At 59.1% G+C, this 26,848-nt stretch overlaps 1 protein-coding gene across 3 annotated transcripts; it reads left to right on the top strand.

The window, feature by feature from the left end:
- The first annotated feature begins 20 nt into the window (after positions 1-20).
- On the top strand, positions 21-26,848 carry AOAH (acyloxyacyl hydrolase). 3 transcript variants are annotated; one of them, XM_078863921.1, is made up of 21 exons: positions 21-128; positions 2,285-2,429; positions 2,810-2,905; positions 3,236-3,302; positions 5,372-5,471; positions 6,071-6,130; positions 6,258-6,328; positions 6,706-6,766; positions 6,925-6,995; positions 7,152-7,200; positions 8,202-8,250; positions 9,169-9,263; positions 9,596-9,696; positions 17,811-17,847; positions 20,412-20,483; positions 20,589-20,761; positions 21,423-21,481; positions 22,269-22,365; positions 23,391-23,494; positions 23,608-23,684; positions 24,486-24,758. In XM_078863921.1, exons 2-21 carry the CDS (start codon positions 2,324-2,326, stop codon positions 24,612-24,614), a joined length of 1,674 nt encoding a protein of 557 aa, XP_078720047.1. In that variant the 5' UTR covers positions 21-128; positions 2,285-2,323; the 3' UTR covers positions 24,615-24,758. The 3 variants fall into 3 exon arrangements, with proteins under 3 accessions (XP_078720047.1, XP_078720046.1, XP_078720045.1); XM_078863920.1 differs by lacking the exon at positions 23,391-23,494 and having other exon boundaries at positions 23-128; positions 22,278-22,365; positions 24,486-26,848; XM_078863919.1 differs by lacking the exon at positions 23,391-23,494 and having other exon boundaries at positions 24-128; positions 24,486-26,848.

Below are 26,848 nucleotides of genomic sequence, written 5' to 3'. Positions count from 1 at the left end.
CCCTCGTTTCCTATCCTCCAGTCACGTGCGTGTCACGTGACGTGGAAAGAGGAAATGCGCGGAGTCCCCCAAACACCTTCTCGCCCCGCCCCCTGAGATTTGACGACGCGGGGACACGGAGACACGGGGTGAGAGAGACACAGAGACACGGGGGAGACACGGGGTGAGAGAGACACGGGGGAGACACGGGGTGACAGAGACACAGAGACACGGGGGAGACACGGGGTGAGAGAGACACAGAGACACGGGGGAGACACGGGGTGAGAGAGACACAGAGACACGGGGGAGACACGGGGTGAGAGAGACACAGAGACACGGGGGAGACACGGGGTGAGAGAGACACAGAGACACGGGGTGAGAGAGACACAGAGACACGGGGGAGACACGGGGTGAGAGAGACACAGAGACACGGGGGAGACACGGGGTGAGAGAGACACAGAGACACGGGGGAGACACGGGGTGAGAGAGACACAGAGACACGGGGGAGACACGGGGTGAGAGAGACACAGAGACACGGGGGAGACACAGGGTGAGAGACAGCCACACGGGGACACGGAGTGACAGACAGCCTCGCGGAGACACGGGGACTCAGGGACACGGAGACACGGGGACACGGAGACACGGGGACACAGAGACACGGGGACACAGACACAGGGAGCACGAACACACGGGGGAGGGGGGTGGGGGAACGGAGAGGCGGGGACGCGTGATCTGCGTGATCTGCGTGACACAGCCGTGTTTGGGAACATTCTGTTGATAAACATCAGCGGAGACGCGGGGCAGAGCAGGGCCCGGGGGGAACTGGGTGAGGGTGAGGGGGGGACTGGGTGAGGGGGTGAGGGGTGAGGGGGGGGACCTGGGTGAGGGGGTGGGGGGGTGAGGGGGGGACTGGGTGAGGGGTTGAGGGGGTGAGGGGTGAGGGGGGGGACCCGGCCCCCACGGGTCCCTGTGAGGGGTCGTGGCTGGGTGTTGGTCGACACAGCCCATCATCCTTGCAAGGTTGATAAAATGAGTACCACGTTGTGATGAGGTCTTTGCTCTATGGATAAACTAGGCAATGTGGAATTTCCACAACTGGCCTTTGCAGGGTTACTTGACCACACTTCACCACGCTGGTCAGTGCGCGTTGGTGGAGAGGGGAGGGGGAGATCAGGAACGGTTCTGATCGCACTGCCCATTAATGTTAGCCGTGTTTGGGAATTGAACACCCACACACAACAACAACAACAACCGCCATTCGCCACTAAGTGGCGGTGACGTCACCACGACGCTTGTGCCAGGCCAAGTGCACCTTGAGGCCACGTGAAGTGTCGAACGCCCGCTGGCAGGAGGTCACGGGGCAGACCCAGCAGGTGCCACGGGTCGACTGACCGAGATGACCGAGATGACTGGCTGATGCACCACCTGTGCCCCCTACTGTACCAACTTGCTGTGCTTTAGCCACCCGGCCCTCGGCTCGTTGTTGTGAGCGGCGCTCCTCCGCCCTCCGTTGTTGTTGGAGGGCGACTGCCTCCAACTGCCCAGTAGCGTCCTTCACGAGCCTCCTCCACAGAGGCCGATCTTGACACCGCTGGTACCAGTCATCGGCAAGTCCACTCAGCTCCACGTCCTCCTGTACCACATCACTCCATCTCTTCTCTAGCCCGTGCCGCGCCCGTTTAGCCCCCTCGATCCGGCCGAACAAAAGCTGTTTAGGCATGCGGTGGCTGGGCATGCGGGCTACATGACCCAGCCAACGCAGCCTTGCCTGCCAGAGGAGCTCACCGATGGGACTTTGCCCAGATCGTTCAAGGATTTGTGAGCTCCTCACAATCCAGCCTGGTTAAACCCAGGATGGATCGTAGGCAGGCCAGCCTAAATGTTTCCAACCACACTCACACACACATTCCCATTGATACACTGACGCACACTCTCACACACACAGACACTGACACACACACTCACACACACATTCCCATTGATACACTGACGCACACACACACAGACACTGACACACACATTCCCATTGATACACTGACACACACTCGCACACACACTCACACACACTGACGCACACACTCACACACACGGACACTGACGCACACACACAGACACTGACGCACACACTCACACACAGACACTGACGCACACACGCACACACTCACACACACTGACGCACACACGCACACACTCACGGGTTTCGCGCTCTGTGCCTGCCGGGCACCACCCGCGTCGTCACCCCCCTCGGGGTGACAGCGACGGGGACGTCGCTCAGTCCCTCTCACGCCGCCGAGTGATTCCACAGGTCACACCCAGAGGAGCGTCACCCGGAGTCTCAGGGGACATGGCCCGGCTCCCCCTGCTCCCCCTGCTGCTCCTGCTGCCCCTGCTCCCCCTGGCCGCCTGCGCCAGGCTGGGACCCGGAGTGAATGGTGGTTTCGGGTGCCTGGGTGAGTTTGGGGATTCTTCACAACTCACCTCATTCGCCACCTCTCAATTTCACAACTCCTCACGCTTCATGCCAAACCGCTCACCACACGCCACTCGCACCCCCATTTATCTCACTCACGCCTCACCACTCACCCCTCACCCCACTCACTCAACCTGGGTGGGCTCTGTGGCTCCAGGTGCAGCTGTGGTGCTGGTGGTGAGCATTGGTGAGTGGTGGTGGGCTGTGGTGAGTTGTGGTGAGTCGTGGTGTTTCCTCGTTGATGCCAACTGGTGCTAGTGAATGTTAGTGAGCTCTGTTGAGTGGTTGTTTTGGTGAGAATTGGTGAGTGTTTGAGTGGTAATTGTACCACTGCTCACCAACAATCCCCACCGTGTCCAGGCTGTGTGATCGCGGTGGGCATGGTGCAGCAGTTGTCAGAGATTCACAACGACTCCATCTCGAGCGCCATGGCGAGGCTGTGTGGGGTGCTACCTGGTGAGGACACTAACACGTACCACCTGCACCACTAACACGTGCAACCTGCACCACCACCAACACGTACCACTTGCACCACCAACACGTACCACTTGCACCACCAACACGTACCACTTGCACCACCAACACGTACCACCTGCACCATCAACACGTGCCACCTGCACCACCACCAACACGTGCCACCTGCACCACCAACACGTACCACTTGCACCACCAACACGTGCCACCTGCACCACCATCAACACGTACCACTTGCACCACCACCAACACGTGCCACCTGAGCTACCAACAACACGTGCCACCTGCGTCACCTGCACTCATTTCCCACAGAGACCCACAACCTGCGAGCCTCGTGTCAGATCCTGCTCCAGGTGTTCGGGCCAAGCATCATATGGATGTGAGTGAGTACCAGGTTCATGGTCCAGTGCATGAGTGATTGAGTAGAGCGAGTACATGAGTGAGTGAATGGGCGAGTTGTGGTCAGGGCCGGATCAAGTCGTGGGGGGGGGGGGCTTCAGGGGCTGCAGCCCAGGGGCCTCCGCCAGCTGGAGGGGCCTCCAGAGACGAAGTGAAAAGTTGTTTCGTTTTGTGAGTGCTGAATTGTATTTGTTGTTTGCCTTGTAAAAATACATTTGTATTTTTCTTTCACTTTGTTTCCTTTTAAAAATATTACTGGGGGCCTCACAATACCTGTAGCCCAGGGGCCTACACAATCTTAATCCGGCCCTGGTTGTTGTGTGTGGTTTGGTGTGTGTGGTGCCTGGTGTGTGTCCAGTGTGGTGTGTGTCCAGTGTGGTGTGTGGTGGAGGATGCGGTGTGTGTGGCGCTGTGTGTGTCCAGTGTGGTGTGTGGTGGAGGTTGCGGTGTGTGTCCAGTGTGGTATGTGTCCAGTGTGGTGTGTGGTGGAGGATGCGGTGTGTGGCGTTGTGTGTGGTGCAGGTTGCGGTGTGTGCAGCGCTGTGTGTGGTGCAGGTTGCGGTGTGTGTGGCGCTGTGTGTGGTGCAGGTTGCGGTGTGTGTGGCGCTGTGTGTGGTGCAGGTTGCGGTGTGTGTGGCGCTGTGTGTGGTGCAGGTTGCGGTGTGTGTGGCGCTGTGTGTGGTGCAGGTTGCGGTGTGTGTGGCGCTGTGTGTGGTGCAGGTTGCGGTGTGTGTGGCGCTGTGTGTGGTGCAGGTTGTGGTGTGTGTGGTGTGGTGTGTGGTGCAGGTTGCGGTGTGTGCGGCGCTGTGTGTGGTGCAGGTTGCGGTGTGTGTGGCGCTGTGTGTGGTGCAGGTTGCGGTGTGTGTGGCGCTGTGTGTGGTGCAGGTTGCGGTGTGTGTGGCGCTGTGTGTGGTGCAGGTTGCAGTGTGTGTGGCGCTGTGTGTGGTGCAGGTTGCGGTGTGTGTGGCGCTGTGTGTGGTGCAGGTTGCGGTGTGTGTGGCGCTGTGTGTGGTGCAGGTTGTGGTGTGTGTGGTGTGGTGTGTGGTGGAGGTTGCGGTGTGTGTGGCGCTGTGTGTGGTGCAGGTTGTGGTGTGTGTGGCACTGTGTGTGGTGGAGGTTGCGGTGTGTGTGGCGCTGTGTGTGGTGGAGGTTGTGGTGTGTGTGGTGCTGTGTGTGGTGGAGGTTGCGGTGTGTGTGGTGCTGTGTGTGGTGGAGGTTGTGGTGTGGTGCTGTGTGTGGTGCAGGTTGCGGTGTGTGTGGCACTGTGTGTGGCGCAGGTTGTGGTGTGTGTGGCGCTGTGTGTGGTGGAGGTTGTGGTGTGTGTGGTGCTGTGTGTGGTGGAGGTTGCGGTGTGTGCGGCGCTGTGTGTGCGGTGCTGTGTGTGGTGCAGGTTGTGGTGTGTGTGGTGTGGTGTGTGGTGCAGGTTGCGGTGTGGTGCTGTGTGTGGTGCAGGTTGTGGTGTGTGTGGTGTGGTGTGTGGTGCAGGTTGCGGTGTGGTGCTGTGTGTGGTGCAGGTTGCGGTGTGTGCGGCGCTGTGTGTGGTGGAGGTTGCGGTGTGTGTGGCGCTGTGTGTGGTGCAGGTTGCGGTGTGTGTGGCGCTGTGTGTGGCGCAGGTTGTGGTGTGTGTGGTGCTGTGTGTGGTGGAGGTTGTGGTGTGGTGCTGTGTGTGGTGCAGGTTGCGGTGTGTGTGGCACTGTGTGTGGCGCAGGTTGTGGTGTGTGTGGCGCTGTGTGTGGTGGAGGTTGTGGTGTGTGTGGTGCTGTGTGTGGTGGAGGTTGCGGTGTGTGCGGCGCTGTGTGTGCGGCGCTGTGTGTGGTGCAGGTTGTGGTGTGTGTGGTGTGGTGTGTGGTGCAGGTTGCGGTGTGGTGCAGTGTGTGGTGGAGGTTGCGGTGTGTGTGGTGTGGTGTGTGGTGCAGGTTGCGGTGTGGTGCAGTGTGTGGTGGAGGTTGCGGTGTGTGTGGTGTGGTGTGTGGTGCAGGTTGCGGTGTGGTGCAGTGTGTGGTGGAGGTTGCGGTGTGTGCGGCGCTGTGTGTGCGGCGCTGTGTGCAGGTTGAACACGGAGGTCACGCCGGACGTGGTGTGTCACGCGCTCGCGTTGTGCCGGCGGGACCCTGGAGAGGCGTTCTGCCACGTGTTCCCTCTGCCCAGGGTGGGGCCCGACTCCGCACGACAACAACAGCGGCCTGAACATGCACTCATTGTCATCAACAGCATCACCCACGGTCTCCCCACTGTTTTCATGAAGGCCATCCCACGCCGCCACCATCCCGCGTGGGCGCTTGCTCGCGCTCTTGCTCGCGGCACGGTTTCAGCGCCTCATTTGGCCGCCATCGGCCATCCACCCCTCTCGCCACGACGCGTGCTGCCCAAGTCCACGTGCTTCTCTTACCTCGGGTGCGCCTCTCTCCGTCTCTCGGCCTAATCGCCAAGCTGCGTTGCTTTCCGCACTCGGCAACGGCGTCCATCCAGGGCAATAAAGTGAGCACCGCTTTGTGGGGAACATCCACGGTGGTCGTCCTGCGGAGAGACTCGCCCCCGCCATGGGAATGTGGAATCCCTCCCGCTGGCTCGGCGATGTAAACGGGAGACGAGCACCGCCGTATGTATGATGATCGGAGGTGCGGGGGAAGGACGGCAAACTAAACGCGCGGCAGTGCCCGCGTGAGCGGGACACGGAGCCACCCCCCCCCCCCCCCCGTTGTCTCACGGCGACCCGTGTCCACCTGCCCGCCGCCATGCTGCGTGCAGGGAGGCCTGCACCAGGCCGTGGAGGCGGCGAGACGACTGGCGCCCGGCTCCCCCGTGCCGGTAAGAGGTCGGGGTCACTGGGGGTCATTGACCGGGTCGTTGGGTCGCCGAGCTACACAGGCTCCTGTTCTGGAGCCCGGGTGGGCGAGGTTGGCTCGTGATGCCCTGACAACCGCGTCGCCCTCAGGATAAATTCCTGGAGCTGTCGGGAATCTGCTCCCTCCCCAAGATCCGAGATCTCTGCGAGCTCATTCGGAGGTACGCGCAGCCCCACCAGAGATCTCGACTCCTGACCACCGTCCACTCGCTCCCACACCGCGACCACCACCGCACCGCAGGTCACTCCGCCCACTCCCCCACTCCCCCAATGTGTAGGTGATGACCAAAATGAGCGACTACGTTGTGAAAAGTTACCGGTGCCGCCACTGTATCGGATCGTGGTGTTAAGTAGCTCTTGCGTTGATTGGTTGCGTTAGATGTGTCGTGTTCATGAGATGCGCGTGACGTTCATCAGTCGTGTGTCAATTAGACGGGACTTCCAAATTGGCGTCTTGTGTCCGGGTGGCGAGTTGGGGGTCATGACGCCGTGAGTCCGCGAGGATAGATCACGGCCGATGATGATGTATTTGACGCAGGTGCTGGTCTCATCACATCCCAGCTCAAGATGGTGATGGGGACCTCTTCAGCACCGTCCCTGTGAGTGTCCTGAACAAACATCATCGTTAACATCGTTAACATCGTCGTCAACGTCGTCATCAACGTCGTCGTCATCTTGGAACGCGCACAGCTGCTCGGCAGACACCCACGCTGGCTGTGTCCCCGCTGCTCCCCCTCTCGCCCCCCCCCCCCCCCAGGTGTTCCGCGGCTCCCACTGGCGCGGGAGAGACTGTGCGGACCGCAGCGCAGACGTGCACCCCGGCCGCAGGTGCATACCATCTCACTCCACCTCGTCACCCTCCACCTCCACCTTCCTAGCGGCCATCCATCGAGTCCGTACGCATGGAGGGGGGAGGGGGGAGGGGGGTTATCCCAAATGCGTTCGCTTGCGTATGGGGGGTCTACACTCTCCATCTTGTTTCAGGCCAAGCAACCAGGACGCCTTCGAGGACTCGAACTGCAACGGCATCTGGGTGAGGAGGATCAGCCCTCGCACCCCACTCACCATCACTCACCATCACTCACCATCACTCACCCCACTCACCATCACTCACCATCACTCACCATCACTCACCATCACTCACCCCACTCACCATCACTCACCATCACTCACCATCACCATCACTCACCCTCAATCACCCCACTTACCATCATGGCTCTCACTTGCCATCACCAATACTCCATCCTCACTTACCATCACTCACCATCACTCACCATCACTCACCATCACTCACCCTCACTCACCATCACTCACCATCACCATCACTCACCATCACTCACCATCACTCACCCCACTCACCCTCACTCACCATCACTCACCATCACTCACCATCACTCACCATCACCATCACTCACCCTCACTCACCCCACTTACCATCACTCACCCCACTCACCCTCACTCACCATCACCATCACTCACCATCACTCACCATCACCATCACTCACCCTCACTCACCCCACTTACCATCACTCACCCCACTCACCCTCACTCACCATCACTCACCATCATCATCACTCACCATCACTCACCATCACCATCACTCACCCTCACTCACCCCACTTACCATCATGGCTCTCACTTGCCATCACCAATACTCCATCCTCACTTACCATCACTCACCATCACTCACCCTCACCCCAGTAGGCAGTAACACCTCTGGGTGGACAATAAGTGTCGTAATATCTGTAGGGAGTGGTGGCATAGTAGTTAGCTCACTGCCCTATAAACCCGGCGACCTTAATTCATGTCACCCTCATCGTCAATAACAGTGACGCTAATCTAAACTGATCCTGGAATCAGCCTGAAATGATTACTTGATGCGGTGTGTAAATATCGCCACTGAGGAGACAAAGGCGATCGGGCGTGGTGCTGACCACCCACCCAACTATGTGCCGTGCCGGCTCGCTAAAATCACTTGCCCCAACAGTCTGTTAAGGCTACACGGGCACCTTTGTCTTTGCGTGCGGGGCACAGGGGGTGGATCCGGCAGACGGCGTCGCTTACGAGAAGAAGTTCTGCGAAAGTGAGGAGCGTTCGGCCTCACCCTCTCCCTTGACCTGCGCCCCTACCTCTGTGCTCAACCCCTACCTCTGACCCAAGCCTCACCCTTGACCTCAGCCACCAGGAGACGCCGTGCGCACCGCAGCGAGACCGCCAGGGTGCGTGGCGCGCCCGTCGGTGACGCGTTTGATTAACCTCGGTGGCAGTTTGTCGATTCTGGTGGCGAGGGCATGGTGAGTGTCAGCGTGGCGGCGAGGGTGTCGTGAGTGTGATGCGAGCAGCGAGTGTGGCGCGTGCTCGTGAGCGAGATGCGAGATTGATGACCGCATGGTGAGAGTGATGGCGAGTGGAGGCGGGGAACGTTGTGGCGAAACGGCGGCGAGTGGGCGTGGCCGGCGTGGTGAGTGGTGGCGGGGAGCGAGCGGTGGTGAGCATGGTGAGTGGTGGTGGGGAGCGAGCGGTGGTGAGCGTGGCGAGTGGTGGTGGGGAGCGAGCGGTGGTGAGCGTGGCGAGTGGTTGGGAGCGAGCGTGGTGAGTGGTGGTGGTGAGCGTGGTGAGTGGTGGTGGGGAGCGAGCGGTGGTGAGTGTGGCGAGTGGTGGTGGGGAGCGAGCGGTGATGAGCGTAGTGAGCGGTGGTGGGGAGCGAGCGGTGGTGAGCGTGGTGAGTGGTGGTGGGGAGCGTGCTGTGGTGAGCGTGGTGAGTGGTGGTGGGGAGCGAGCGGTGGTGAGCGTGGCGAGTGGTGGTGGGGAGCGAGCGGTGGTGAGCGTGGCGAGTGGTTGGGAGCGAGCGTGGTGAGTGGTGGTGGCGAGCGTGGTGAGTGGTGGTGGTGAGTGGTGGTGGTGAGTGGTGGTGGCGAGCGTGGTGAGTGGTGGCGGGGAGCGAGCGGTGGTGAGTGTGGTGAGCGGTGGCGAGCGTGGCCGGTGCTGCCCCTCGCCGCAGGTTCTCGGCCGCGTGGCCTCGTGCTCCTGGGGGACTCGGCCGGAGCCCATTTCCACATCCCTGCCGCGTGGATGACCGGGGAACTCCTCTCCCCCGTGAGGCTTCATCATCATCACCAGCAACCCACGTCATCCTTCACTTCACCACCACCACGGCCATTAACACATCGTCATCCTCCATGTCACCATCACCATCGTGACCCACAAACAACATCTTCTTTATCATCAACACATCATCATCTCAACCAGCACCACCACCAGCAACCACATCGCACTGTAGACTGTGAGTAACGTGAGGCGGTGAAATTGAGACACTGAGATTGTGACACTGTGAGATTGTGACACCGTGACACTGGGTGACACTGGGTGACACTGGGTGAGACTGGGTGACACTGTGAGGCTGACCGAGTCCCCATGTCCGTGTGCAGGAGGCGTTCTCAAACCTCCCCGTTGCCCTCGCTAACGAGCTGGACTGGCCACAGCTCTCGGCCTTCACAGGCTTCATGAACTCCAGCTGGGCCTCCATCACGTGAGACGTCAACACGACACGAATGAACGCCGCAACACGCTACTGGTCAACAGAGCAACAACACAACATGACTCAACGCAATACGGCGAGACAACAAAATAACACGTGACTTAACACAACAACACGATAACTCACCATAATACAAACCACAACGTCGTGTGACACAATGTCACATAGCGCAACTCAACACAGCGCAACTCGCCACAACATAATTGAACACACCGTGACAACACAACGTGAAGACGCAACGCACCGCGACACGACACGGCGCGACAGGGCACGACACGGTCACGTGAGCTGACGCGACAAGGCGCTGCGGCACGGCTAACAGCGTGCCCTCGTCACGGCTAACAGCGTGCCCTCGTCACGGCGTGCGCCGTACCAGGTCCCCCACGGACTCGTTGTACCTGCGGCAGAACCTTGCGGTGAACGGTCAGTGTGTGTCACATGGGGTGGAGCCAATATCACAGTCTCACTCTCACTGTGTCAGTGGCACCATCGCAGTCTGTGTCACTCTCACAGTGTCACCCTCACAGTATCACTCTCACGTCTTCGTGCTCTTGCGATTGTAGTAATGCTTATGACTCGTTGACACCGGAGTTGGAGGCACACTTGTTTATTTGAATACCAACTTTGTGACATACACAATTGAGGGGGTATCGGCCCCCTCACCCGTCTATCTGAGGACACACCTCTAGGCTAACCTTAGCCTGCCTCTGAGTCCTCCACTAATGGGCTAGGGGAGGCTATCTTGGCCCGACACTGGTCAGTCGGGCCCGGTACCCAGAGTCCAGACCAGCACTGGCTCTGGCTCTGGTACCACGCCACTGGCTCGAGCCTGCGCGGTCCTGATAAGGACGGCGTACCAGGGGGAGTCCAGGGCTCTATCTCAGACGTCTTCCGCCTCCTCTTCTTTAGCTAAACATCACTCCCGAGCCCCCCGATACATTCCCCTTTTATACAACCACCTCCCTGAGGGGTGGGGCCCCGGGGGATCGTAACGTCCGAAGCGCGGACGTCGTAGAGGGCACCTGCCCGTGCACTGACGTAGCCCCGCCCACTGTGCTTGTTTACCATAGGCTGCCATGCATAACGGGCTCTCTGTAACAGCCCTACATCACTCCCCCCCACATAGCATGCAGCCGTCCCGGCTGCCAACATACAAAAATTTGACAATAAAGGTGCCTTCACCCCCTGACGTGTGCCTCACTATTTTTGAACCATAACAGGAACCAGAACAAGACACAACAACAAGATGAGAAACAACCCGTCGCACCCCCCCGAATAAATACGAATTCCGTAAAAAAACAGCTTATATACAACCAGCAGGGAACCCACCCCGCACACACAACAAACGGTGAACCCAACATATGTACATCCGAGGAGCGGGAAACACACCATCCACACAACACCCAATAAACACAACAGCTATGTACACATTTTCCGGCCTCACAACAGTTTGCGCATTTTAGCGCGCGTCCTTGCAGCGGGCCCCTCACACGGGGTAACCCCGCGTGGCGGACCATCAGGTGGCGACTGTCCGTCTTGAGGTGAGCATTCCTCTGACTCCGCGTGACCCTCGGCATCCGCAGGAGGGGTGATCGGGCGTGAGCCCGTCACTCCTGATGCTCCTGAAGGTGGCACAGCCGGCAAGGCATTAGGTGAGAGCGACGGAGACGGACCCAGCAAGTCGGCCGACCCCCCACATGTTTGGCCACGCGCGTGTGAAGTGGGGTTGTGTACCGCAGCGAAGGGTTTTAATCTGGAGGGGTGCACGAACCATCGCCGCTTCCCCCACTTGATGCGCACGCACTGCGGACGTAACACCTCCACCACTTCCACAGGGCCCCGCCACGGCCGCACAAGTTTAGAGGAGGTTGCCAGTGGCACCTGGGGGCAGTGCAACCATGCCTTGTCCCCCGGCTTCCACTGCAGCATGTGCGCTTGACTCAATCTGAGGCGCTCATTTGCCTTCTGACGGAGGTCAGAGTTTTGCATTGCAGCATCCCGTGCCTCGGTCAATTTGTCCAGATTAAATTTAACGTGGTCAGCCAGATTAGTTTTTCCCTGCGGCACGGGGATCCGCAACTGGGCACGAACAGGCGGGTCTGGTTCTCGGCCGTACATGAGGTAAAAGGGAGAAAACCCCGTAGCCGCATGGGGTGCCATCCGGTACGCCGCCAAGACCCCCTGAATTTGTAGGTCCCAATCCGTTTGCGAGTCCGAAACTTGTTGTGATAACATGGACGAGATGGTGCGATGCAAACGTTCGACCATCCCGTCAGTTTGTGGGTGATATGGGGAGGTCCGAATTTTCTTTGTGCCCAGAAGATCGCAGACTTGTCTGAGTAGTTTACCGGAAAAATTTCTGCCCTGGTCGGTCAGCAGCCTCTCCGGAGCACCTTTGTCCAGGACATAACCCTGAACAAAGGCCTCCACGATGGCTGCTGCCGACTGGTTGGCCAAAGGCCAGGCCATAGGCCAGCGTGTAAAATACTCGACACCCGTCAACAAATATCTATTCCCTCTGGGGGTGGCGGGGAATGGTCCCAAAATGTCCAGAGCGACCAGCTCGTTTATCCTGGACACTTTGATCGATTGCAAGGGCGGGTTAGACTCCCGTGCCGGCGGTTTGCGTTGTGCACATTGAGGGCACGATCCCAACAAATCCCCCACATCCCTCGTCATGCCAGGCCAGTAAAAATCAAGTTGCAGCAAGGCGAGAGTCTTTTGGGTCCCCAGGTGTAGGAGGCGCTCATGAGCGGCCCATACCACCCTACCCCGCAACCCAGTAGGGACAACCAGCCGATGTCGACGTGACTTCCCGTCCCAATGCATTAGCAGACCTTGGCACATTTCCCATGCGTCGGAACCACCTCTTTTTCCCCCCGCCGCACCGCCAACGCGACGTCGCCACCCGAGGAGGGAGACATCCTCCATCTGGAGGCGCCCCCATTCAATGACGGGCAACCCCAACAGGGAATCTTTGCCCTGTTGTTCGATCGAATTAGGAACCATTGCATCGTCGTCGTTGGCGGCCGCCAAGACAGGTACCGATGTGTCCCCTGGAGGCCTGCAACGTCCAGACCCCAGGAGGCATGCACACTCAGAGGTGGTTGGCAAGCGTGACAGAGCGTCCGCGTTGGTGTGGCGAACGCCCTTACGGTATGTGGTTTGGAAATCGTAATCCTGGAGGACCTCCAACCATCGGGACAATTGTCCCGATGGCTGTTGAACCCTCAGGGCGTACTGCAGTGCCGCATGATCTGTGCGGACGGTGAAATGCCGACCGTACAGATATGGGCGATACTGTTGGACGAAATGGACAATTGCCAACAGTTCCCTACGGGTGACACAATACCGTTGCTCCGCTGGAGACAACACCCGACTGCCGTACGCAACCACATGTTCCACGCCGTCAACCACCTGGGAGAGCACGCCCCCAATACCCGTGTTGCTCGCATCGGTGTCGAGCAAGAACGGTTTTGAAAAATCAGGGTAAATCAGGGGAGGAGCGTTTACCAAAGCATCCCGAAGGGAGCAAAAAGCAGCCTCCTCCTCCTGACCCCAGCAAAACCGAACCCCTTTAGATGTTAAAGCATGTAGGGGTTTGGCGATAGTCGCAAAATTAGCGACGAAGCGTCTATAATACGACGCAAACCCAATAAAACTCCTAACCTCTCCCACTGAGGTGGGAGTCGGCCAGGAGCTTACACACTGCGTTTTGGCGGGATCGGTAGAAATACCTGAGCGCCCCACGATGTGCCCCAAATAACGCACCGACTCGCGTAACAAATGGCATTTTTGGGGCTTAAATTTCAAATTAGCAGCCCGCATCTTTAGGAAAACCGCCCGCAACCTCTGGAGATGTTCCTCAAAAGTTTTGCCAAAGACAATGACGTCATCCAAATAAATCAGGCACGACTCCCATTGCAATCCAGCCAAAACCAATTCCATCAACCGCTGGAAAGTTGCCGGCGCTGAGTGTAAGCCCATCGGCAACCGGTTGAATTGAAACAGGCCGTGCGGAGTACGGAAAGCAGTTTTAGGCTTTGAATCATCGTCCAGAGGAAGCTGCCAGAATCCCGAAAGTAAGTCCAATGTGGAGAAGAATCGCGCTCCCGCCAAGGCGTCAAGCGATTCGTCCATCCGTGGGAGCGGGTATGCGTCGGCAACCGTAATTTTATTAAGGCGCCGAAAGTCAACGCAAAACCGCAACGAACCGTCCTGCTTCTTAACCAGGACGATCGGCGCTCCCCAAGGGCTGTTGGAGGGAGAAATTATGTCGGCGGCTAGCATGTCATCAACAGCCGATTTGACATGGTCCTTTTCGGCGGGACTCAACCGAAAAGGATTTTGGCGTATTGGCGCGCTGTCACCCGTATCAATATGGTGACGCAGCAGATGAGTGCAGCCCAAATCGTATTTATCCCGACTGAAAACGTCGGAAAATTCCCTCAGTAGTGTCTTAAGACGTTGGCGCTCTAAATTTGACAGGTCCGTCGATCCCGCGCAAAGCGCCTCGAGCCACCCTTCATCGCTGTCTGAATGTGGTCGCGGTGCAGGGGCAGCGCCGACATGACTCGCGACGGGTTCCTCACAGGGCACCGGCGTTGCGTGAGCAAGCACGGTCCCCTGTGGGACCACCACCGTCTGCGAGCCCACATTGAGGACCGCGATGAAGGGTTCTCCATCCCCTCTCACTATGGTCTGGGCCGGGAGTAAATTAGGTCCACTGACCCCGGCCCTAGACGGTCCCAGCAAAACCCCTTGAGCCCCAATGCCCTTAGCGAAGGGCCGCCGAAGTCTCAAAGGAATTAACATTTGCGCCCCCGGAGGAACGCGCACCGTTCTATCTATGAACGCCGGCACCGTCGCGAACGCCGTCCGGCTCGTAGCGGGGGATGGCAAAAACGCCATGCGTCGGCCCGATGGGAGCTCAATGCATCCCTGGTCGATTAATATCCTAATCGGCATTTTGGCCAGGAAATCCGTCCCCAGCAGGCACGGAACCGCCAGCGAGGAGGAAACAAAAATCGGCCCAGATAATTTAATATCCCCGACACAAATTTGGGCTCGAATTTGTCCGATGATGCCAAGTGAACCCCCGTTAGCAGCAAAGAATGGCACATTAACAGGCATCAAAGGACGGCTCTGGGCAGGGAGAATGTTATAAATCAACTCCGAAATAATGGTCGCCGATGCTCCTGTATCGACCAAGATGCGAACCTCCACCCCATCGATGTGACCCACAACGGCCGACGACCCCGACGACGCGGCTACAACCCGATGGGCCAACACGGACCACTGGCTGGGTTCAATGTGAGTACCCAGAGCGGTGCGTGTTGGTGCCATGGTACGCGATATTGGCCCCCCCTTCGCTGCGGTGTTTAAGTGTGCGACGGGCGTGTGCGTGGGCCAAACGTGAGGGGTGCCGCGACTCGCCGGATTATGATGGTGGAGCTTGTGACGAGGGCCGGCGTCCCGTTGAGGTGTCGTCCCGCGCTGCCGAGGAGAGCGGCACCCCGAGGCGACGTGGCCCCGGATGCCGCAGTTGTAGCAGCGTGGAAGCGCTGGTGGCGACGATGGACGTTGTAGATGGCTTGAACCGGCCCGGTCCCCCCGCGCTCCCGCTCCGTGCTGCCGTCGATGGTTGATGGCGCAAACCTCTTCCGCCGGGAGGGTGGCCGCAGCGACGGCGCGCCCGCTCGCCGCCTTGCTGGCCTTCCGTCGTTGAGAGGACAGGTTTGCGTGGAGGAGACGGGCCGCTTGGAGGGAGCACATTTCTGCATCGTCCTGTGCGACAATGACGATGTCTAAGTCGTCCGCCAGCAAAAGTATCTTTTCTGTCACCATGGCGTCGATCCCCTCGTCGTCCATTCGTGGAAAGGCTTCCTTTGCCAGCGCCAGGAGGCTTGTACGGTACGCCAGGGGCGACTCCTTCGTCCCCCGCTGGCGATCGTAAAAGAGTTGACGACAGTCCGATGGTGGCCCATACACAGCGGACAGCACTTGCATCGCCTTCCGCAGCGTGGAACGCCTCTCCTTCGTTGCCGATGTTAGTGTGGCGAGGGCGTCGCTGTCGAGGAGTGCTGGCAGTGCTCGGAGAGCCTCGGCGTCTGTCCACTGTGCCATCTCCTGGTGAGCGAGGAAGCGCCGCTGGAAGCCGCCCCAGTCGCCCTCCTCGCCCACAAATTCTTTGAGCGGCGGCAGTCGCTGATGTAAGGCAGCGGCTGCAGAGGACGATCGCGCTCCCTCGTCTCCCTCACTCGACTCAGCGTCGGCCCGAAGCAGCGATGGCATCGCCGGTCGCACCCGTGGTGACGCGGCAGGTACTGTACTCCCGCCGTTGGACGCGATGCTTAGAGCGGCCACGCCCTCAACAGCAGCTGCGGCGATGGCGGGAGTTTCAAAATGTTGCTTCGTTGAAATGGCGGGAAGGCGCTGTGGTCGTTGGCTGCTGTCGCCTCGTGGCGGTCCTGCAGCCCCCAGCCGTGTGATGTTATCGAGCATGGCGGCTGCGGCGTACAGCAGCTCGGCCAGCTTCGCGTGCGCCTGCCTCAGCCCCTCCGTCGACGGCTCCCCTTCCTCCAGCTGCTGTGGCGTGGATGCACCCAGCCCCGGCTGCTCGATGGCATCTTCAGCCGTCTCGGGCTCTCCAACTGCAGCGGTGTCCTCTGCTCCTGGTACTCCGACTCGAGTCGTCCGGCGTGTATCCATGTTCGTACTTTGTTTCACTTCTGACGCCAGATGTAGTAATGCTTATGACTCGTTGACACCGGAGTTGGAGGCACACTTGTTTATTTGAATACCAACTTTGTGACATACACAATTGAGGGGGTATCGGCCCCCTCACCCGTCTATCTGAGGACACACCTCTAGGCTAACCTTAGCCTGCCTCTGAGTCCTCCACTAATGGGCTAGGGGAGGCTATCTTGGCCCGACACTGGTCAGTCGGGCCCGGTACCCAGAGTCCAGACCAGCACTGGCTCTGGCTCTGGTACCACGCCACTGGCTCGAGCCTGCGCGGTCCTGATAAGGACGGCGTACCAGGGGGAGTCCAGGGCTCTATCTCAGACGTCTTCCGCCTCCTCTTCTTTAGCTAAACATCACTCCCGAGCCCCCCGATACATTCCCCTTTTATACAACCACCTCCCTGAGGGGTGGGGCCCCGGGGGATCGTAACGTCCGAAGCGCGGACGTCGTAGAGGGCACCTGCCCGTGCACTGACGTAGCCCCGCCCACTGTGCTTGTTTACCATAGGCTGCCATGCATAACGGGCTCTCTGTAACAGCCCTACACGATTTACAAACCTCGCGGCCTCGCGGTGGCCAGGTCGTGAGGTCGCGGTGGCCAGGTCGTGAGGTCGCGGTGGCCAGGTCGTGAGGTCGCGGTGGCCAGGTCGTGAGGTCGCGGTGGCCAGGTCGTGAGGCCGCGGTGGCCAGGTCGTGAGGCCGCGGTGGCCAGGTCGTGAGGTCGCGGTGGCCAGGTCGTGAGGCCGCGGTGGCCAGGTCGTGAGGCCGCGGTGGCCAGGTCGTGAGGTCGCGGTGGCCAGGTCGTGAGGCCGCGGTGGCCAGGTCGTGAGGCCGCGGTGGCCAGGTCGTGAGGTCGCGGTGGCCCGGTCGTGAGGTCGCGGTGGCCAGGTCGTGAGGTCGCGGTGGCCAGGTCGTGAGGTCGCGGTGGCCAGGTCGTGAGGTCGCGGTGGCCCGGTCGTGAGGTCGCGGTGGCCAGGTCGTGAGGTCGCGGTGGCCAGGTCGTGAGGTCGCGGTGGCCAGGTCGTGAGGCTACGGTGGCCAGGTCGTGAGGCCGCGCCGACCCTCTCGCTCCGCCTTGCAGCCACCGGCACAACGGGGGGCAGCGCCCCCCATGGTGCGGACAACCTTTTTCCGGGCGGTGGAGGCGCCGATCGGACCGACGCAGCGCCGGTTTAACGCGGCGCGAACGCGAGAGCCGAGGAGAGCGCTCTGGGTCCCGTGGCCACGTCCTGGCCCGTTACACCCGACCCCAGGCCACCTCGGCTCGCCGGGGCCTAGCGGGCGACGCAAGGCGCCTGACCCCCGCGTGACCTCCACGTGACCCCCGCGTAACTCGTGGCCCCGGTGTGTCGAGTGCAGGAGCCGCGTCCTCCACCGCCAAGGACTCCCTGACGAGGTGAGGGGATTCTCCGGGGAGCCGGGGTGATGAGGGAGCCGGGTAAATGAGGGTCCGGGTTCATGAGGAGCTGGCAATTTTGTGCTGCACTGGAGGAGTCGTCACTGCAAAAAATTTGCTTCACTGTTGGTTTCTATGGAGATGATGGTTATTGTGATGGAGATAGGGATGGTGGCGACGATGGTGGTGTTGACGATGATGGTGGTGGTGTTGACGATGATGGCGGTGGTGTTGACGATGATGGCGGTGGTGTTGACGATGATGGCGGTGGTGTTGACGATGATGGCGGTGGTGTTGACGATGATGGCGGTGGTGTTGACGATGAAGGCGGTGGTGTTGACGATGATGGTGGTGGTGTTGACGATGATGGTGGTGTTGACGATGATGGCGGTGGTGTTGACGATGATGGTGGTGGTGTTGACGATGAAGGTGGTGGTGTTGACGATGATGGTGGTGGTGTTGACGATGATGGCGGTGGTGTTGACGATGATGGCGGTGGTGTTGACGATGATGGCGGTGGTGTTGACGATGATGGCGGTGGTGTTGACGATGATGGCGGTGGTGTTGACGATGATGGCGGTGGTGTTGACGATGATGGCGGTGGTGTTGACGATGATGGCGGTGGTGTTGACGATGATGGCGGTGGTGTTGACGATGATGGTGGTGGTGTTGACGATGATGGCGGTGGTGTTGACGATGATGGTGGTGGTGTTGACGATGATGGCGGTGGTGTTGACGATGAAGGCGGTGGTGTTGACGATGATGGTGGTGGTGTTGACGATGATGGCGGTGGTGTTGACGATGATGGTGGTGGTGTTGACGATGATGGCGGTGGTGTTGACGATGATGGTGGTGGTGTTGACGATGATGGCGGTGGTGTTGACGATGAAGGCGGTGGTGTTGACGATGATGGTGGTGGTGTTGACGATGATGGCGGTGGTGTTGACGATGATGGCGGTGGTGTTGACAATGATGGTGGTGGTGTTGACGATGAAGGCGGTGGTGTTGACGATGATGGCGGTGGTGTTGACGATGATGGCGGTGGTGTTGACGATGATGGCGGTGGTGTTGACGATGATGGTGGTGGTGTTGACGATGAAGGCGGTGGTGTTGACGATGATGGTGGTGGTGTTGACGATGATGGTGGTGGTGTTGACGATGATGGCGGTGGTGTTGACGATGATGGTGGTGGTGTTGACGATGATGGTGGTGGTGTTGACGATGATGGCGGTGGTGTTGACGATGATGGTGGTGGTGTTGACGATGATGGTGGTGGTGTTGACGATGAAGGCGGTGGTGTTGACGATGATGGCGGTGGTGTTGACGATGATGGCGGTGGTGTTGACGATGATGGTGGTGGTGTTGACGATGATGGTGGTGGTGTTGACGATGATGGCGGTGGTGTTGACGATGATGGCGGTGGTGTTGACGATGATGGTGGTGGTGTTGACGATGATGGTGGTGGTGTTGACGATGATGGCGGTGGTGTTGACGATGATGGTGGTGGTGTTGACGATGATGGTGGTGGTGTTGACGATGAAGGCGGTGGTGTTGACGATGATGGTGGTGGTGTTGACGATGATGGTGGTGGTGTTGACGATGATGGTGGTGTTGACGATGATGGCGGTGGTGTTGACGATGATGGTGGTGGTGTTGACGATGAAGGTGGTGGTGTTGACGATGATGGTGGTGGTGTTGACGATGATGGCGGTGGTGTTGACGATGATGGCGGTGGTGTTGACGATGATGGCGGTGGTGTTGACGATGATGGTGGTGGTGTTGACGATGATGGCGGTGGTGTTGACGATGATGGTGGTGGTGTTGACGATGATGGCGGTGGTGTTGACGATGATGGTGGTGGTGTTGACGATGAAGGCGGTGGTGTTGACGATGAAGGCGGTGGTGTTGACGATGATGGTGGTGGTGTTGACGATGATGGTGGTGGTGTTGACGATGATGGCGGTGGTGTTGACGATGAAGGCGGTGGTGTTGACGATGATGGTGGTGGTGTTGACGATGATGGTGGTGGTGTTGACGATGAAGGCGGTGGTGTTGACGATGATGGTGGTGGTGTTGACGATGATGGTGGTGGTGTTGACGATGAAGGCGGTGGTGTTGACGATGATGGTGGTGGTGTTGACGATGAAGGCGGTGGTGTTGACGATGATGGTGGTGGTGTTGACGATGATGGTGGTGGTGTTGACGATGAAGGCGGTGGTGTTGACGATGATGGTGGTGGTGTTGACGATGATGGTGGTGGTGTTGACGATGAAGGCGGTGGTGTTGACGATGATGGTGGTGGTGTTGACGATGATGGTGGTGGTGTTGACGATGAAGGCGGTGGTGTTGACGATGATGGTGGTGGTGTTGACGATGAAGGCGGTGGTGTTGACGATGATGGTGGTGGTGTTGACGATGATGGTGGTGGTGTTGACGATGAAGGCGGTGGTGTTGACGATGATGGTGGTGGTGTTGACGATGATGGTGGTGGTGTTGACGATGATGGTGGTGGTGTTGACCTCACGGGCTCTGTCTCACTCAGTGCGCTGCTTCTCTCCTCGCAGCTTCTCTCGGAACGAGAGCGACCACCCGGCCCTCCTCGTCTACTCGTTCATCGGCAACGACGTCTGCAACAAGTGACTTCCCCTCCCCCCTCCACCCCCCCTCCGCCAGCAGCTGCATTGCTCAAAACTGTCACCTCCGTGCGCGACCGATCACCGCGTGCGTGCGTGCGTGAGCAGCGCCCGGGACACGGTGGCCGAGATGACGACGCCGGAGGAGATGCGAGAGAACGCCCTGGCCGCCCTCGCGGCCCTCGACAAGGCCCTGCCGCCCGGCAGCCACGTCCTCCTCACCGGCCTGGCCGACGGCCGCTTCCTGTGGGACCACCTGCACGGCCGCTTGCACCCCGTCGGCGAGTGCCGTCACACGGTGGCGCTCGGCGCTCGGCTCGGAGCCCCGAGCGCCACCCGCCCCCTTTGTCGCAGCCTGGAGCGCGCGTCCCCCCAGGGCCAACGGGCCCCGGGGCAGTTGCACCGCCTGTACCCTCGACAGATATGCCACTACCGTGGGTGCTGCCCTTCACATCTCATGGGTGCTGTTCCTATAACTCGTAGGTGCTGCCCCCTGCACCATCAGGGAATTATAATTCAAGTGCCACCCCCCCCCCCCCACAGCTCATTGATCCAAGTCCCCTTACATGTGGTGTGCGGTCACCGCGGCGGCGGTAGTGGTTGTGGTGGTGATGGTAGTGGCGGCGGTAGTGATGACAGTGGTGGTGGTAGTGGTGATGGTAGTGGCGGCGGTAGTGATGACAGTGGTGGTGGTAGTGGTGATGGTAGTGGCGGCGGTAGTGATGACAGTGGTGATGGTAGTGGCGGCGGTAGTGATGACAGTGGTGGTGGTAGTGGCGGCGGTAGTGATGACAGTGGTGGTTGTGGTGGTGATGGTAGGGGCGGCGGTAGTGATGACAGTGGTGATGGTAGTGGTGATGGTAGGGGCGGTGGGTGGTGGTGGTGGCGGACTGTTTTCCGGTGTCGGCCACCCCTGATGTGTGGCTCCGCGTCTCCGTGCAGGGCTGTGGAACAGCGACGTCACCTACGCCGATGCCTACGCCTTCCTCGACTGCCTGCAGGTGAGCGTCATGCGGGCAGCCGCACGGCCTACGCGGGGCGTTTGCATTCTCGCTAATTTCGGTGTGGGGGAGGGGGCAATGTGGGGGGGGCGGCGTGGGGGGGGGCGGCGTGGGGGGGGGGCGGCGTGGGGGGGGGGCGTGGGGGGCGGCGTGGGGGGGCGGCGTGGGGGGGGCCCGAGCACGAGTGGTGACGCCGCCGTGTGCTGTGTGCAGCTCAGCCCCTGCGCCGGGTGGATGAGCGCCAACGCGTCCCTGCGTGACGCCACCTCCGAGGTGAGCGCCACGCACGGCGATCGCACCGCTCACAACCATTAACTCGTCGTCGTCGTCGCAAAGTCTCGCCGAGTCTCCAGACTCCTTCAGGAGAGTCCTGTGAAGCGGCCGATGTTGCTGCTGTGCGTAGCCCCAATGCAGGAGGCTGCAGGTGATGCGTCAGGATTATTTGGCCGATACCGGTCACATTGTGTGTGGGTGCAGAACAGGTGGAGAACGTACAGACTACACAGCAAGGTGGTGTGTGATGTCGTGTTGTGTTGCTGGCTATGTTGTGTCGTGTTGTGTTGCTGGCTATGTTGTGTTGCTGGCTATGTTGTGTTGTTGGGCTATGTTGTGTTGTGTTGCGTTGTGTTGCTGGCTATGTTGTGTTGCTGGCTATGTTGTGTTGTTGGGCTATGTTGTGTTGTGTTGCGGGCTATGTGGTGTTGTGTTGTGTTGCTGGCTATGTTGTATTGTGTTGTGTTGCTGGCTATGTTGTGTTGTGTTGTGATCTGACCGTCGCTGCTGTCAGAGAGCGCAGCAGCTGTCGTTGGTGTTGGAGAAGATTTCCGCAACTCGCAGCTTCAGCAACTTCGACGCTCACTACGTGGAGTACCCACTCGCCAAGAGTGAGCACAAAGACAAAGATCCCTCGTAGAGGATTAACATATTTTTGCTTTTAGTGAGCACCTATGAAGGCCGGCAAGATACTCGAGGGGGTGGGTGGCCAGCACCATGCCCGGCCGCCTTTGTCTCCCCAGTTATAATGTTTACACGCCACATCAACGACGTATTTGAGGCGAAGTCGACCAAGGGGAGACCCAGGACCGGTGCAGATAAATTTCACCGGTGTTGGCCACGAGCGGGAACCGAACTCGGGTCGCCTGTTTGGTAGCGCAAAGCGCAAAGCGCGTGACTGCCGCTCCCCACGCACTCACGCGGACACGCGCGTGTCAGAGGCTGACGCGCGTGTCAGAGGCTGACGTACACGAGGGCCGTTACTGCCCCTCGCATGACTTGAGCTTTACTGCTGAAGCCGTCCACGTGGGAACTGGGGGATTGGGCCACGACGTTCAATGGAAGGGGAGCGTTGGTGGGGCCGCGGCAGGGTCCCTGTCGTGTGAATCGCTGCTGCTTAGAAAGACCGAGGGCCACAGCCAATCAGTAACCCCAACTCTAAAGCCCAACACGAACCCCTAACCTGAACCATAACCTCAACCTTATCCCCATCTCAACCCGAACATAGATCCCTAAACCAATACTGAACCTCTCACTCCAACCGTAAGCCTATCTTTAACCCTGTTCTCAAAATTATCCATAATCCTAGCTCCATCCCTTACCTACAGAGTACCCCTAACCCTATCTATGTCCAACACTCTTCCTTATCTAACGCAATCCAATCCATAAACAAAATCCTAACTCCTAACCCAAATCCTAACCCTATTCAAAACCACAACTATGTCCCAAACATCACCCCAGATCTGATCCGAACTAACCCCAATCCATGCCCCCCCTTGCTTCCATCCCCACGCACCGGCTTGCGACGCCGTTAACACTGTCGCGGCCGCGAGCCCACAACAACAGCAGCAGCCCCGTCGTAGTTATTGTTGTTGTCGTTGTTGTTGTCGTTGTTGTTGTGGTGGGCTCGCGGCAGCGTCTCCCTGTGGCGCCAGGGCTGGGCCGTGGCGTGGGGACCCCAGACGTGCCCCCAGACGTGCCCCCAGACGTGCCCGTCTGTGCCAACGCCGGCGTGTCGAGGTGGCCACGCGCGTGCGACCACCCAGCTCCTGAGACCCGTTTACCGATCGAGACCTTTGCCCCGACCCCGCCGAGCGTCCGCGCCACTAACGCCCGGTGCCGATCTCTCGCAGTGGCCGAGGAATGGGTGTGGAGGGGCGGGGAGGCCTGGCAGCTCATCGAGGCCGTCGACGGATTCCACCCCGACCAGGTGGGGGCAGCAGCGCCCGCGAGCCGAGAGGAGGCGCGGTGCGTGCTGGAGAGGCGCCCTTCGTGTGCGCCGTGCCGGCCTCCTCAAGAGGCGCTCCCTGACAGCACTGTCCCCAGCAATGTGTTGAATGCCCCGTGGTGTGAGGGGGAGCACAGGTGGTGTACGACTGGCAGTCTTCTCAGGCGCTCAACCCATGACCTCTTGCACCTAGCCTGGCACATCAGTCAACTCCTAGCACCTGGGTCTGTCCCGTGACCCTCTTACCAGGAGCGAGCTTTCGACACGTCACGTGAGAGCCTCAAAGTGCACCTCGCCTGGCACAAGTGCTGTGGTAACGTAATCACCACCGAGTGGCCAACGGCAGTTGTTGCTGTTGCACTGTTTTGTGTGCGCGCGCACATGCACGCACACACGGGTGTGTGCGTGTAGTTGTGTTAAATAAGTGCAAGTGATTTGCTGCTCAAACGAGCATTCAATGCGAAGCTCATCTCTTCTCTATAGCCCTGAGGCAGTGGTGGAAACTCGAAATGCCTATTACAGGGGCGAGTTCATCTGAAAGTTATTTTCCCTGAGCGTATGCCCCAAGAGCACTTGTACGGAGATTGTGTGCAGGGTGCTTATTGAGAGTACGCGTGTACCGGAGGTGTGCGTACACATGTAGAGTATGCATATTGCACATTCTCAGAGTAGGCAGAGCCCGAGTGTACACGTATGCGCTGTGCGCACGTCCCCGTGTGCACCGAGAGCGCGCACGCTGCAAGGGCACCACACTTGTGCCGGGTCCGTGTCCGTGTCTCGCAGACGGCCCTGGCGCTGATGGCCGGCATCCTGTGGGACGAGATCACGCAGCGCTGGCCCGACGTCCTGGGCCCCGAGAACCCTCACAACGCCGACATCGCCCGCGTGTTTGGCGACCAGGGTGGCCACTGAGACACCGCGTGAGCCAACGTGGCGGAGCTGCACGCCATTCACGGTCTCTCAATTCCACGATCGACGACCTCCACGTGGAGCCACCCTGGAACCCCAGGCAATCGGGGTTTACTCCCACGCGGCTTCACAAAATGAGGGCGGCTGTCCTTGGCTGAGATTGATTTATACATTTTAATAACTATCAGTAAGCCTTTCATTTAAAATAGGATCAGGAAGTGGCCCACATGATGACAGCATGCCTCCTGTTCTGAGCTTTGTCTCATTGGTATAACTGATCGCTCATAATTCTTTCATTGGTTTAACCTCTGGTGTGATTCTCTTGGTTCACCATGATTGGCCAAAAAAGCCTATAAATCGTCCGGTGCAAGTTAAGTGAATTTGTGTGACCAGGTGATAACTCAAGAGAGCGGGATGCGTCTCATTTACAAGGATGACCTGGTGGGACAGAAAAGGAGGAAGGCAGCAAGGTATTGCAGCCTACGGCCATCGTCGGGATGCGCCAGTATGAGTCCGTCAGCATTTTCTGCTTGTGCACCGCGCGGAAGCCGGCATCATCGGAACGATTACCGAGAATGACGCCGGTAGAAGTACGGTCGCCGGTACTCCTCTAGCATCACCGTCATGGCTGCCGTGTGTCCATCCTCCCAGCTGGGCTGCTGTCAACTTTATGCAAACCGGTGAACGGGCCATGTAACCTTGTGGATCACTTAACTACGTGTTTTTACACCGTTAAACATGCTCGGCAACATTTGAGCAAAATTAGAAAATTGCCGGCAGGAGAAAATCCCGATACCCGGGGAAGCCAGGGGTCCCCTGCCCCGGCAGCAGCGGCAGCAGCAGCGGCAGCAGAGATGCGACTGCGCTGAACAACATCGCTGACTGTAGGGCGACCCCAAACACCACCCAAGTGGTCCCCTCGTCCGCAGGCGTGAGATTGTGGATGCGGCTAACAGAGCGCCATCGCCGTGCCCCGTGGGTGCCACACCAACGCCGATTGGCAGCGACCGTGTTCTTCGAATCAAAAGTATTTCTCCTGACATCCAAGGGGGCCTGGGCCCCCCAACCCTTCGTGGATTGCCAAAAGCAGCCCCAAAACTTCGAGCGGTCAACAACAAGCAGCATTGTCTTTTTATGACAGGTTAAGAGTAGGAGCATTTCTTGAATCGGAGCACGGGCCCGACGAAAGAAGCAGGCCTCTTGCGAACAAGACGTTCCATCTCGATGGATCGTCTGGGTAAATTAGTTTATCAAATAATTAAATTCGTGTCCATTGGAGCCGGCGGTGACACAGCGTCCCACCACCGTGTTGCGGCCACTTCCATGCGTCGGCCTGGCCGCCCACCGCCGGCACGCTCGGCACCGCCACCGCAAAACACAGACGTGAAAACGACCGCCCGGCAGATGTGTCCTCAAACGCAGGGCGAGGCCTCTCCGGGCAAATGCGAACTATGCGAGGAATGCCGTGCGGTTCACGACGGGCAGAGGTCGCGGGCCATTAACAGCAGCACTTTGAACCCAGCCCCCAGCACCGCTCCCGTCCCACGCGGCCGTTAACGCAGAACCCGTAAATGCAGAACCGCTAACGACCACTTCCAAGAAAGAGGGGGGCCGTTTCCTCCTGGTGTGATTAGATGGGGTGGGGGGTGGGAGGCTGTAAAGGGAGCGCCTAACTTCTGCTGAATTGGATGCGTACGGAATAGAGAGGGGGAGGTAGAGAAGGTGGAGGGAGGTTGAGCAGGGATGGATGGAGGTCAGGATGGACATTGTGTCCGCGTCATGTGTCGCCCTTCACCGGCTCGCGCTGGGCGGCCCCTCGCGCACACCCTGGGGCTCCCAACCCATCACAGGTGCACATTTCAGATGTATTTCGAGGTGCACGATAAGTACAACACAACACACCGTTGGTTATGATTACAGCAGCAATTTATTATAAAATGATTATTTGTACAGGACTAAATTGCACCAAATGTGTACAGAAAACCATGGAGAGAATATACTTCATGCTGCGCAAAGTGGCTTCAGAGAGAACTCCTTGCTATGATGCTGCCACACGTGGGGAACGCACACTCGGACAGCCCCACACACACACGCACCGGCCCACAGGGTGGGTAGGTCAGGGGTGGGGACTGTGAGGTGCAGGGCTTGGAGTTCAGCATTTGGGGGTTCATCGATTCTCGGTTACAGTTGGCAGGGTTCTTGATTGGAGATTCAGGGTTCAAGGGGGTGTCAAGAAC

Source organism: Lampetra fluviatilis, chromosome 17 (genome assembly GCF_964198595.1).
Source record: "Lampetra fluviatilis chromosome 17, kcLamFluv1.1, whole genome shotgun sequence".
Taxonomy (NCBI): domain Eukaryota; kingdom Metazoa; phylum Chordata; class Hyperoartia; order Petromyzontiformes; family Petromyzontidae; genus Lampetra; species Lampetra fluviatilis.
The sequence above is the reverse complement of the archived record's forward strand: the minus strand, read 5'-3'. Positions and strand labels throughout refer to the sequence as shown.